We start from the raw sequence: 13318 nt of genomic DNA, 5'->3' as shown, positions 1-13318 counted from the left end.
ATCAACCTGAGCAAGTGACTTCATGGACACACAGAACTTGCACCTGACTCTGATCTTACCCTCCCTACAATATCTCCCTTGATTTCAATGGAATTACTCCTGATTCACATCAATAAATGAAAAAGGGGCAGTAAATCCAAATTATAACAAACACAATATTCTTCCATATGGAATGTTTTTCCAAAGTTCCCAGTGTTCCATCAGCAGCAGGAGGGTTTTGAAATCAATTTGAGTTTCTTTGTTTAGATTTTTTTTTTTTTAGGAAGGGTACAAAACTGTAACGTATTTGTGAATGTCAGTTCTTCCAGGCAGGGACTGGGTCACACTGTGTGTTTGTACAGTAGCTAGTGTCACAAGAATCCAGTTCTTACAGGAGCCTCTGGCACAGCTAGCACAAATAATAGTAATAATAATAATAATAATAATATGCAAAAGATAGAAGACCCAAGGGTTAGGGGGAAAGACTATGACTAGGAGACATAGAGAGAAAATTAGAAACTAATCCCTTCTCAACCCCTGGATAGTCTTGTGACTGGATCAGAGAACTAAGAATAAGGGCTCCTAGGTTCTATTCTTGACTCTGTGGCCTTGGACAAGTCACTTTACTTTTGCGCCTCAGTTTTACCCATTTTGTAAAATAACCCTTACTTTCCTCTCTGGAGGCACTGTGAAGCTTCATGTTTATCAAGGACTATAAAAGGCACCATTGTTTATCAGTTGAACGCATTGTTGACTCATGGGCTTGCCACATGTATCTGTCACATCAGATGTTTCAAAGAGATCTGACTCAGATGTACAATAATGAATGTGAAGGAAACATATCCTGATGAGTTAGAACCTAAGTAATCACAAAAGGCAGGTTTATTTATGGGCTTGGTTTGCTATGCATCTGATCCTGCCTGGTGCTGAGCATCTTCCACTCCCGAAGTTACCAAGCACCTTCTACTCCCATTGGCTTCCATGGAGACTGAAGGCACTCTGCACCTCACAAGATCAAGCCCTATGCCACTAATGTAGGTGGGGCTGTTTATCTAACCTAGAGAGAGAGAGAGAGAGTGGGAGTGGATGTGAAGAAAATATATGATCTTTAAATTCGTATTATCAGAGCTCTGCTCCCAACCCAACTCCTTCTGCTAAATCCCCTAAATAGCTCCAGGTATAGCCCATTGCCCTCAGGGATTCATTCACGTAACACTTCAGCAGAAGCTTAAAGCTCACAGGTTAAACTTCACATCTGTGGAACTGTTTCTTGAACAGGAAACACATTGTTGCATATACAGCAATGTTCCTGGGAATCTTTTAAATTCTGGGTACTTCACATCAGTCCAACAATGCAAAGTACCTTAAGCAGAACAGGTCTCCCTGTACATGATGAAATCGGAGATTGGAATCTACCTGTAACAAACTTGGATGTGTTCTCTCTTGCCACAGCTTTTACATTTTGCTGGATCAAGTACCTCTATTAAAATCACTATCATGAGTCCGATCTTGTAGCCCTTACTCATGTGATCAGACTGAATTAAGTAACTGGGTTTGACTTTCATCTGGTTTTATAGGAGTATAACTCCACTGACTTCAACAGAGTTACTCCTGATTTACTCCAGTGCAAGTCAGACCAGCATCAGGTCCAACATTTATAAAGTCAGTGGAACTACTCATGTGAGTAAGGGTAGGGCTGAGATGTGGATGGGTGAAGAGGTGGAATATGCAAAAGACTTCTCCCCTATTTGTTAAATATGGCCCTGGCTTGGATCATTGTTTCCAAATCTCTTTGGACCCTAAACTTCTTCCCTCCACAACGTTGGAGAAGTTTGGATCTGGATCCAGATCTGGATCTGAACTTCAGAAGTTCAGACGCATCTTTGTAAGATGGATCCAAACACGGTCACCAGATCCAAGCCTCCTTGTACTTTTGGAGAAGTTTGGACCTGAACTTCCTGCCTCAGGCCCCACTCTCATTTTAATAGAAATGTAGATCCTGTTTGACTCTTTAATTCTTGGAGAGCAACATCTATCTTGTTATTTTTAGTGATGGAGGGGAAGTGTGAGGACCACTGTTCCCTCTAAGCTGTGCGCGTGTTCACGCGCACACAGATCCTAAACCCTGTGCACATGGCGAAACACCACGCGCACAAAAATTTGCACAGAAGCACAACAATTTGCACAGAAGACATTTTTTGCGCAAACAGCCTGTCAAAAATTAGAGGGAACATTGGTGAGGACACATGGAGTAATTCCTAATTTCATACCTACATCACTTAGATATATTCTGCGTAGCCACTGACTTTTGAGAGGTTACTCAACACTTAGTGAATGCAGCACTTCCTCCATGAGCAACAATCCCATGACCCTGGTGTCCCTGTAGGTAAATGTCTCAGTTAATGACACATCCCAGCCATGATCCACAAAGCACTTTCGGTTCATGAGGGTTACAGGATAACTCTACCAAATGTTTCCATTCTGAGGGTGCATCCTAAAATCATGGCACCTCCAAACTATTCTCCCTGTGGATGCCATAATGTTTCTGAAATCCACTCATACTTCCAAACAAAGAAACTTCCATCAAGCCAGAGTCCAAACATATCAGTCTCATGTTACATTAAAGTGTCAGGAAGAATCTCATTTGTTGTAATGCATCCATTGCAATTACTCAGGGCTTGTATACACTACCACTTATGTTGGTATAAGTTATGTCACTCAGGTGTGAATAAGCCACGCCCTTGAGCAACATAAGTTACACCGACCTAAGCGCTGGTGTGGACAGTTCTATGTTGGCAGGAAAGCTTCTCTCACCTACAATGTTACTGGCTGCCCCTCGTGGAGGTGGTTTTATTGGAGTTCTCGTCCACTGTCATCAGACGCGCTGCAGCGGTGCAACTGCTGTCGCATTTCTAATGTAGACTAGCCCTCAGATACATGCTTCTGAGAAGCAGGCAGGCACCTGAGCAGCCTCTTCAGGGAATTTTTGCATGTCTTAAAATGCTGTCTCCTTCAGACAGATCTTAATTTTATTCCACACAGTCATAACCTTTATCAGTTCCGTCTCTCCTTCCACCATATCTTCAGCACACTTTTCCCAGGAAAAGGACTCGTCATCAACGTTTGTTTTTCCACTGCACCATTCACCTGAATTAACTAAGAAACTCCTCTGCTCTTCAGCCCTAATCATCTTTTCCTTTTCCTTGTTTTCCCAGCCATATACCATCATTATCACATGTTTCCAATTATCTCTCCTACTACCTAGTATTGTCTTGTTGCAGCAAGGATGTCATTCTTTAAAGGTGACTGAACTCCATATTCCCTTATACTTTAAGAGCAAAATAATCCTCCCTGATTCATTGTGCGGATCTCTTATCTGCATTATAGATCTCTTCTGCACATTCTGTTCTTGTTCTGTTCTCTTGACAACAGTGGAAGTTCTATGCTTATGGTAAGGACCCTATCCTGCAAAGACTTGTGCACGTTTTTAACTTTACTGACTGAGAGCAGTCCCACTGAAATCAGCTGATGTCCAGGCTGCAGAGAAGAGAACCAGAGGAGGGACTGGAGAGGAAAAGGTCTCCTTTATTTACATACAGATGCCATGACTGGAACCGTGTGAAAGTGGTGACATTTTTTTCTGTGACATTTTCAAGCAAAAAGTTATCTGCACCTCATTTTTTGGGCCATTTGTGATACAGAAATTTAATTTTCACGACATTCCTGCAACAACATCGCATTATTTTTTATTCCTCAAAACAGAGCAATTCTGAGTGAATAACAGGCTCCTTTTCACTCTGATTTTGAAATGAAGAATGGATATTTCCCATCATTTTTTTCCAAAAGGTGGACCAGTTTTGAATATTTGAAACAAAAAGCAAAAACCTCTATTCTCCAGGCTTTTTTCACTTTGAAATTTTCATATTTCTTTCATTACTCTCCCCTATATCCTGCCTCAATTTCCTAGTGACAAAACATAAAAGCACAGACTATTCGAATGTACTAGTGTGCATTTTAATGCACTCTGTGCAAAGAAAGCACTGTGTAGTATTTGGCACAATTAGCAACACAATCCTGTTCCAGAACTACAGTGAATTCCCTGAAAGTGCCATTCCCTGGGTGATCCTCTGTTTAGCCTCTGATTTCCAGAAGCTGGGAATGGGCGACAGGGGATGGATCACTTGATGATTACCTGGTCTGTTCATTCCCTCTGGGGCACCTGGCATTGGCCACTGTCAGAAGACAGGATACTGGGCTAGATGGACCTTTGGTGTAGCTGTTCTTATGTTCTTATCCCATACATCATTGTGCACTGTTGAGACCCCATCTCCCAACTCTAGTGATTCATCTGTGAAATTCCCATAGGGGAAAGCCATATAAAGTTATCCAAGGTGTGCAGCACTGTAGATGGTGCTTCATAACACACAGGGTAGCCTGCCCACAGTGACTAACCAGGGGATCAGCAAAAATCAATTGTGTATTGTAGTTGGGTCTTTAACTGCTCTGAACTCTGGGGTATAGATGCAAGACCCCCTAAGTTTATTTTTACCAGCTTAGGTTAAAAACTTTCCCAAGGCACAAATTCCACCTTGAACAGTATGCTGCTACCACGAAGTGATTTAGACAAAGAATCAGGGAAAGGACCACTTGGAGTTCCTGTTCCCCCAAAATATCCCCCCAAACCCTTACACCCCCTTTCCTGGGGAGGCTTGAGAATAATATCCTAACCAATTGGTTACGAAGTGAACACAGACCCAAATCCCTGGATTTTTGGACACTGAAAAAAAATTAATCGGTTCTTAAAAGAAGAATTTTATTTAAAAAAAAAAGGTAAAAATCCCCTCTGTAAAATCAGGTTGGAAGATAACTTTACAGGCTCCAACGAGAGACTGCTGAACTGGAATTAATTTGCAAACTGGACACCATTAAATTAGGCTTGAATAAAGACTGGGAGTGGATTGGTCATTACACAAAGTAAAACTATTTCCCCATGCTTATTTCCCCCAAACACACACTTTTACTCTCACCTTCTTGTCAACTATTGGAAATGGGGCATCCTGATAATCACTACAAAAGGTTTTTTCTCCTGCTGATAATAGCTCACCTTAACTGATCACTCTCACGATAGTTTTCAGAGTAGCAGCCATGTTAGTCTGTGTCTGCAAAAAGAACAGGAGTACTTGTGGCGCCTTAGAGACTAACAAATTTATTTGAGCATAAGCTTTTGTGGGCTAAAACCCACTTCATCGGTCACATGCATCACATTATAGTGTGTATGGCAACACCCATTTTTTCATGTTCTCTGTGTATATATATATCTTCCTACTGTATTTTCCACGGCACGCATCCGATGAAGTGGGTTTTAGCCCACGAAATCTTATGCTCAAATAAACTTGTTAGTCTCTAAGGTGCCACATGTACTCCTCGTTCTTTTTGCTGATACAGACTAACGCGGCTGCTACTCTGAAATCAATAAAACTGGGAACTGTGGAAAGACTTTAAGTCATTGTGACAGAAGGCTGCTGTAAAGAAGGGGGTCCGTTCCTAGAGTGCTCTAGTAAAACAAGCCACTAGAATTGAGACAGGTATATGCATGCTGTCAGCAGCCGAATCATACAGGCCACGCACTGATGGGATCTGACTGCAGCTGGCAGTGGTTACTTAGCCCCCTCTGCTTCTCCATTCTTCCAGGGATTGCCCCAGTTTTGTAAGGCAGATGATGCCACGGGGAGAGCAGCTCACGAGAGGTGAACAAGTAACATGCATTCCTTGGCAGGGACGCCATTAGGTGTTTAAAGGCGGAGACTAGATAGTTTTTTAGGGGGATGGGAGAGGCTGCTATTCCTTAACCTGGTGCCAGAGTCACAGGTGCCAGCTCCGAGCACCATCCCTAGGAGGCCTCTGCCAAACGCGCTGGAGGAGGAGGCTGTCCCTTTGTGAACTGGTCTGGGGGGTGGTTTTTGCAGAGAGCACGGATCCTCCCGTAGTCAGAGCCGTGTGGAATCGCTCCTCCGGCTGCGTGTGAGTGCAGACAGAGCGGCTGCTGTGCTTGACCCCCCTCTGCTCCACCCCAGTGCCAGCCCCCTCCGGCTGCAACGAACCAGGCCAGCAAAAGGAAGGGCGGGCCTCCCCCTCTGGTGGGCGGGGCTTCAGAGGCATGTGAGCCGCAGTCGGAGGAGGGAGGGTGATAAATATTGCCCAGAAGCGACAAGCTCGCCAGCCTGTAGCTGCCTGTTCCTTAGGGAGGCTTGCGGAGCTGGGTGCAATTCTAGGAGCGCTCCTCTGGCTTTGCAAGACCTGATCTCCGCAGGGTTGTTGGAGGCATTTCTGGACGTAGGGGACTCGATTCTCCTCCCCCTGGCTGCTTTGGAGCATGGCTGGCAAGGTGCATCGACTGTGCACGGGCTGGAGCCTGCTGCTGCTGCTGCAGGTGGGTCCGTGGAGCTCTTTGTTCGCAGGCGGGAGCACGTGCGTTCGCTCCAGCTGCTTTCTGCGGGCTCGCCTCGCGAGGAAAGGTTCTCGCAGACAAGCCCCAGCCTAAAGAAACTTTCCTGTGGCTTTAAAACCTGTTGGCCCTCTGGGGCAGCTCTGTGCAGCCAGCTTAGCTAGGCACGTACACTGCATATGGTGCCCCTTCCCCATACCTTCTCCCTCCGCTGATCGGCAGTGGTGGCTTGTTCTCACCAGCGGCCGTTTCTTTACGTGTAAGCGCTGTTATTTATTGAGTAAATTCCCCTCTCTGGAGACGGGCTCAAGCCACGGCGTTCGTGGCGGGACCCGTCTGAGGGCGTTGAGCGCGGCGGGGATATTTGATTGCGCTTGCACGGTTATTTCCAGTGTGGTGGGTTTAGCTTCTTGCAAACGCGCTGGGAGGCTGAGTTTCTAAATCGAAGGACAAACCTACACGCAGCTAGGCAAGCAAGGGCCTCTGAGAATCAGGGCTCTCTGCCTTTGGCTGTCTGCTTCCATGCACGCTCGGGGTTTGTATCTGATGCTGTCTCCTTCCTTCCTTCCCCAGGCAGCGCTCTGCTCTTCCCAGAGTAACTGCGATAGCCCCGACCAGTAAGTAAAAGCTCTCTCGCTATGGCAAAGGCATAGGTCTGAAACTGTTTTAATCATGATGTGGCCCAGTGGAATTCTTTACTTGAGTTATACTTGGGTGGTTGTCTGGACTTCTGCTGCTGATCTTTTCTCTCTGGAAAGCCTCTGCCTTGGAGAACAACCCACGAATTTGATCAAGCCAGTTCAGCTCATCTTTTCTTTTCTTTTCCTTTCAATCCTACCTACTGAGGAGGTTGGAGTGACCGATCCTTTCATTCAAACTTGACTCCCTTCTTCGAAATGCCCTTTTGCCGTTTTTCCTCTCACCGGGTGTGGATTGAGCTCCTTTTTGTAGTGAAAATAAGTGCAGCCTCCCCACATCTTCACTCTAGAAAATCAGCTAACTTTAAAGTAACTCCCTTCAATCTTCATATTCTGATTATATCCAATATGCTAAAATGGCACAAAAGAGTGAATACAGCTCAGTGACTGGATGCATAAATTGGTTTTCTGTATGCTAAATGGATACAACTTGCTAAACGTAATACTGTTTTTCTCCCACTCTGGCAATTTGGCTGTTGCAGAAGTGATGTCATCTTTTTTGTATTTATGGGCAGGTCCCATTACAGCACTTTTGTTTGCATTACAGCCATGGCAAGAGTACTCTAAGAATAATTTAGGATGAAAAAGCTGCCTTAGGCTGGAAATTTTCAGATGCATCTAAGGGAGTTGTGAATTTCAATGGCTAATTTCCTTAGCCTAAATAGCTGTCTACCCAAGAAACTAGGAAATATCACTAGGAATAGGTTAGTCTCTAAGGTGCCACAAGTACTCCTTTTCTTTTTGCGAATACAGACTAACACGGCTGCTACTCTGAAACCTAGGAATAGTTTGTTTTACAATTTTCATTGCAGCATCTGAGTTGTCTTTAAACTGTTAAAATTGTTTACGTTTACTGTTAAACATTTACAATTGTTTACTGTTTGTTTACAATGATCTTATGAAACAAAGTACAGAGTTTGTTTTTAGCTTCATTTTCTTAAATTGTTAATTGCCTTTTCTACTCTGCAATTAGTGAGAAATTTAGTTGCTTTGTTACTAAACTTAATATTTGAATGTAGAGACTGAGATTAGTTATTCACCTTCATTTCCAGGTGTGCTCGGAATAATTCTAACTGGACTAGCCTGTGGTATGTCTGGTAAGTTCAGATTTATTTTACTTAACATACAAGATGTTTGGGAGGTGATGTAAACAAATAAATAGTAGGAATGGGTGAATAAAGACACAGGTCTCTGATCCTGAATCAAAGAGGAGGACTTAGCCAAGTCTGCCGGTGGCTAAATGAAAGGTGCCAGTGGAATACAACCTAGACTAGCGAGATGGAAAAAGTAATCAATTCCATTCTATGTGGGACATGTTCCTAGATGAGTATTCCATCCCCATAACTCTGACATATTACAGTTTGAGTCCAAAGCCATTGTGCACCCCTTCTAAACAGACAACTTGCTGAATCTTTGTTTGGAGAGGGATCAGCAGTGCAGTGTAGTGGACTTGTCAGTTCTTGGCATTGCATCAGGTTTTGCTGATCCCTGAGCTTATCCCTCTCTCCCTTTTATGGTTGGGTTATGATGTTGTTCTTTCTTTCACGGCTTGCTGAACTCCTTTTCATTGACTGATGAGTAACATTTTTTTTTATTGGCTGATTTTATGACTTAAAAAGGGGAGAAAACAAATAGGCAAACACTATTGTAATAGACAGATCAGTGATTCCATTATGTTGCAGGCTATATGCATCTTGGCTTGCAGCTTCAGACTGTACATGTCAGGATGTATGCTGTAAAACTTAATGAGGGAATACAGTGCAAATTGGCCAGTGTTAACTACAGTTTAGCATTTGAACTAATTTAGGCTTCTACAAATACTCTAAACCCTCTCAGTGGCAGTTGATATGCAGAACTGTTCCAAAAACTAATGGACATTTTAAGACCGGCTTGAAGGCAGCTGTCAGCGTTTATAAACAGTAAAACTAATGTATCCTAGTTTGCTGTTCGGAACTCTTACACTATTATAGCAGTGTACAGTGATCATCACTTCCCTCAGAGGTCACTCTCAGAATGTGGAATCATGAAGCTCTTGGAATGCTAGGATGATCTGATTGGTTGGTGATGAGGTCATATTCTGCTGACTCTGGTGCAATGTTTTATTATGAAGTTCCAGTAAAGTTTTATACTATGAAATGTAAAAGTGAGCCCTGAATATCAGTTACTTCCTGTTCTGCCATTGCTGTGTTCTGAATTTTCTACATTTTATTTTTAAAAGTAATCTTAAATGGCCTGAAACTCTAGGAATTTATAGCTGCTGATCAGAGGTTAGTTTTGAAGAATCTAACTTCACTTCTGAGCAGGAAAGAAACCTGGATTTGCTAAAACAGCAATTTCATAAGGGTTGTCCTGGGAGTGCAGGAAAATGTGGTTCAGATCCCCGGGGTCAAGGAAGGTATTGGATTCCCATGGAGTACTAAAGCCTGTGGTATGGAATTTGAGCTATTGTCCACAAAATCTGGAATTTGGAACCTACACTGAACAAGGGATATGTTTGTGTAATCCTAATACTAACAGAAATGCTCTCATTAAAATGAAAGGAAAACAGTTTGTTTGAATTTAAACATCCCCTGCAGTATAATTTTGGTTACTTTTGAATTGTCATATTTAGTAATCTAGGGGTGCTAAGAAGGAATTATTTTGGAGGCATGCTTTTGATCTGTCAGTATTACCTTTAAATTGGTTGGAGGAGAGGAGGGAAAAAATACTGTTGGGGTCTCTTCTTCTGACCTGTGTGAGTATTTGGGGGGAGGGAAGGAATCCGAACATGGAAGTTTGGTGTGTCAGCTGTTCTGGAGAAGTTCCCTCCAAAGTACCATGAGAGTACTTAAATCTTTGACTTTGGGTCTCTTTCTTTACAACACTCCTAGGCACTTCTTGCAACCCAATCCTGCCTGGCATGCCTTATTGCTTAACTAGCTCATGAGAACACTTAACTCATTCAAGAACACTTTCAAGAATGGAAAAAACTGCAGAATTTAAATTTGAGAGGGGAGCCAGAAGCACCAAAATCTAGATTTTTAGGTATATTGGGTGGAATTGACCCCTGAGTAGAGGGCCAACACACCATTAAGTGCCTATGCCCCATTAAATCTCACTTATGCACTATTTTGAGGACTTAAGTGGTTCAGAGGTCTAGATCTGGTATTGTGTAGAAGTCCAGATGGGAATGCTGGGAAAACAGCACCTTTTGAAGTCCAAACTCTTGCACTGCCCTCATTTACTCTGTAGAATACTGATTTAGGCATTGTGTATTATGAGGTTATACAACAGATACAAAAAATTTTAGGAATTTGTGAATTTTTTAACTTAACACCATCCCCGAGTCAGGAAGGGTTTAACAAGTGATCAGTAGCACCAAAGCTTGGGGACATTAAGCTGACAGTTTTGTAACTGGCTTTTCTCACGCTGGCATTTACACACAAACAGAGCCAGCACCAATAAAAAAAGACTCCTATGTAGTAGGTAAGCCAGGCCTTGCAAAGAGTGTCCTTAGGAGTTAAAGCTCTTCTATTCATGGAAGAGGAAAAGCATTAATAATAAAGCAATGGGCTTCTCTCTCCTTGCATCTCCTAGGCTGATTCTACTGACAGTGTTCATGCTCCTGCTGTGTGGCATCACAGCAAGCTGCGTGAAGTTCTGCTGCCGGAAGAAGAGACCCCCAGTTCAAACATTCCCTAGACGCCCCTACGATATGACGGTCATCGCCGTTGATGGCGATAGCACTGCCCACAGCACCGTGACCTGTGAGTGTTCTTCAGGGGCTATTATTCAGGGGTACTTCAGGCTTTAATCCTGGAGATGTTAGCGCTTGGGTGTGCAATACTCCTGGAACTTCACATCTTCAAAGCAGATACTTAACTAATCCTCACAACACCTCAGGCCCTGTGAGGTACTATCATCCCACATGTTGTAGATGGGGAAACAGAGGCAGAGAAAGGCTCAGTGACTTGCCCAAGTCTACACAGTGAGCAAGTGGCAGAAGGCGACCGGGGTTTAGTTCTCTAACGGTTCAAATAAATCCCTGATGGGCTGGCCTTGTGCATGTTCTCTCTCACATCCATTCTTGCCCCGCCATTTTGTTCTGTCCGTCCCAGCCAAACTGCTTCTTATAGGCGCTATAGCACAAAAACAGAATGGTAGAAGCCCAACTAATAAGTATCCTGTTATCTGGGTTACAGCATGCACCCATTATGTCAGACACCTCATTGTAATAACTAGATGGGTCTAAACAAAAGCATTTTCTCCTGATTGCTTTCCGGGTGGGGCTGGGTGGGTTCCATCTATGTCACAGTTATAGATGCACAATTTACTGGAAAAATAGTGTCAGATCTTTGTATAAAGATGTATTTTATTCACTTGTTCAAGCCTTATTGTGCCTTCTCTTTACAGCATACAGCTCTTTCCAGTACCCTCAGAGTGCCCCACTTCCACTTCCATTTGGGGATATGGATAGGAGCACCATGTCTCCCCCAGCCTACAGCCTCTATGCCATGGAGTTGCCTCCCTCATATGATGAGGCCATCAAAATGGCTAAGCCCTACATCGAGACAGTGTTGGTGGGCCAGAAACTCAATGACATCCTTGAGTCAGTGGCACCAGAAGAGCCAAATCAGCACCAAGGTCCTTCTGCTCCTGTGACCAGTGAACCAGAGACACAGCCAAGTTCAGAAGAACCACAAGTTGCAGCACAAGGCCAACCTCAGCTCTAGCCCATTTAGGGGTGAGGGAGATAGAGCAATACAAGGACCTTGAGAAGTACTAAAGACATTAAAAGTTTGATCTTATATGCAAGTAACCATGGGAAGAGGCCTAATCTGATGTCCCTATCAATGATCTGTCATGTGGGAGGAATGTTTCCTGCAATTGCAGTAATCTTCTGTTGACGCGTCTAGGGTATTAAATGAAATAGGAGGACAGCAGTTTAAAAATACCCTATGTGGGTGATACATGGATGCTAGTTTGTGTCCTGCCAATGAAAAATAATCCCTTGTACTGATATAGCAATGAAAAGGGCAGGGGCATGGTACTGCGATAGTGACACCTTCATTAGATGCCAGAATGACGCAAACAGTGCATTGTTCTTGAACAGAAGATGGAGTTTCCCAAACTTGAGGCAGAAATGGAGTCTTGAGCAAGTGCAAATTCAAGAGCTTCTATAGCTTGTCTCTTCTTTTGAGAAGGATAACTGTCCAGCAAATTGCTGAAGCACTGAACTCGTTGCTACGTAACGGCGATTGTTTCTTTAAACTGAAGGAAAATGGCACCCAAGGACCCTACTATAGTTCATGAATTGAAATCCACACTGTTATTTCCACAGTGGTGGGGAGAGACAAGGGAAAAGGCATTTGTGCCAATTACGGGAGACCCGAATCGTTAAAAAAACCCATCATTTTCAAGATGGGGGGGGGGGGGTGTTTGATGCTTGTTGGTTTTGTCAGTTACAGTGCAAATTAGCCTCCTGGAGAAACTTTTATACATGGTTTGGTATTAAAATATTTCAAGTATTCATGCTTTTTGCTGACTGAATCCAATGGGTTTGAAAAACTAAATGATCTGGTAACATTGAATGCCTTGTCAGTAGTATGAATTTCAGAAAAAGTTAAGTTATAAAGCTGCAGTGCTTGAGCTTCTTATGGGATTTTTATTATTTCACTGATTTTTTTTTTTTAAAACTATAAATAAAATTTTAACTTTTTAATGGAAACCATCTGCCATTGTGAGATCTAAGTAACCTAAGATAAGGGTTACACAGAAAAGTGTCCAATAGAAATCTCTTCAAGGAAAGAGATGTGAAGCATAGAACAATAGAAATGAGCATTGAAGGGATCTTTCATATCATGTAGCTCAACTCCACACTGTATTTCCTTGGGACTGTGGGGCTTGCACGCTAACCATTTTTGTGTGTGCATGGGAACCTTATAAACCTTCTATCCCTAGAAACTGCAGGTCCAAGAAATCCTAGTCCTTTGAGCTTGAATAAGTTCTGATTGTTGGGATACTTTTTCCAGTGACAGTGTGATTTTCTGTCTCTTTACTGCAACTCTTGGGAGGAAACGGAATGCACAAAATCTTTTAGAAAAAAGGGTAAAGTGAACTCAGGACAAGGAAAAAGATGAAGGTAGGAAAAGCCGCAGCTGCAACAACTGTATTGGGCAAAAATCCCCATTGAATAGGGCACTGCTGCTGCTTACCC

At 43.1% G+C, this 13318-nt stretch overlaps 1 protein-coding gene across 3 annotated transcripts; it reads left to right on the top strand.

The window, feature by feature from the left end:
* The first annotated feature begins 6123 nt into the window (after positions 1 to 6123).
* Positions 6124 to 12631, top strand: TMEM52 (transmembrane protein 52). Of its 3 annotated transcripts, none has more exons than XM_007070177.4 (5): positions 6124 to 6409; positions 6998 to 7041; positions 8175 to 8219; positions 10699 to 10868; positions 11515 to 12631. In XM_007070177.4, the coding sequence occupies exons 1-5, from the start codon at positions 6353 to 6355 to the stop codon at positions 11832 to 11834; spliced, it is 636 nt and encodes a 211-aa protein (XP_007070239.1). In that variant the 5' UTR covers positions 6124 to 6352; the 3' UTR covers positions 11835 to 12631. The 3 variants fall into 3 exon arrangements, with proteins under 3 accessions (XP_007070239.1, XP_043387421.1, XP_027688199.1); XM_043531486.1 differs by having other exon boundaries at positions 6160 to 6403; positions 6995 to 7041; XM_027832398.3 differs by having other exon boundaries at positions 6160 to 6409; positions 6995 to 7041.
* Positions 12632 to 13318: the final 687 nt, after the last annotated feature.

This window comes from Chelonia mydas, chromosome 18 (genome assembly GCF_015237465.2).
Source record: "Chelonia mydas isolate rCheMyd1 chromosome 18, rCheMyd1.pri.v2, whole genome shotgun sequence".
Classification (NCBI taxonomy): Eukaryota; Metazoa; Chordata; order Testudines; family Cheloniidae; genus Chelonia; species Chelonia mydas.
This window is presented reverse-complemented; position numbering and strand designations above follow the sequence as displayed.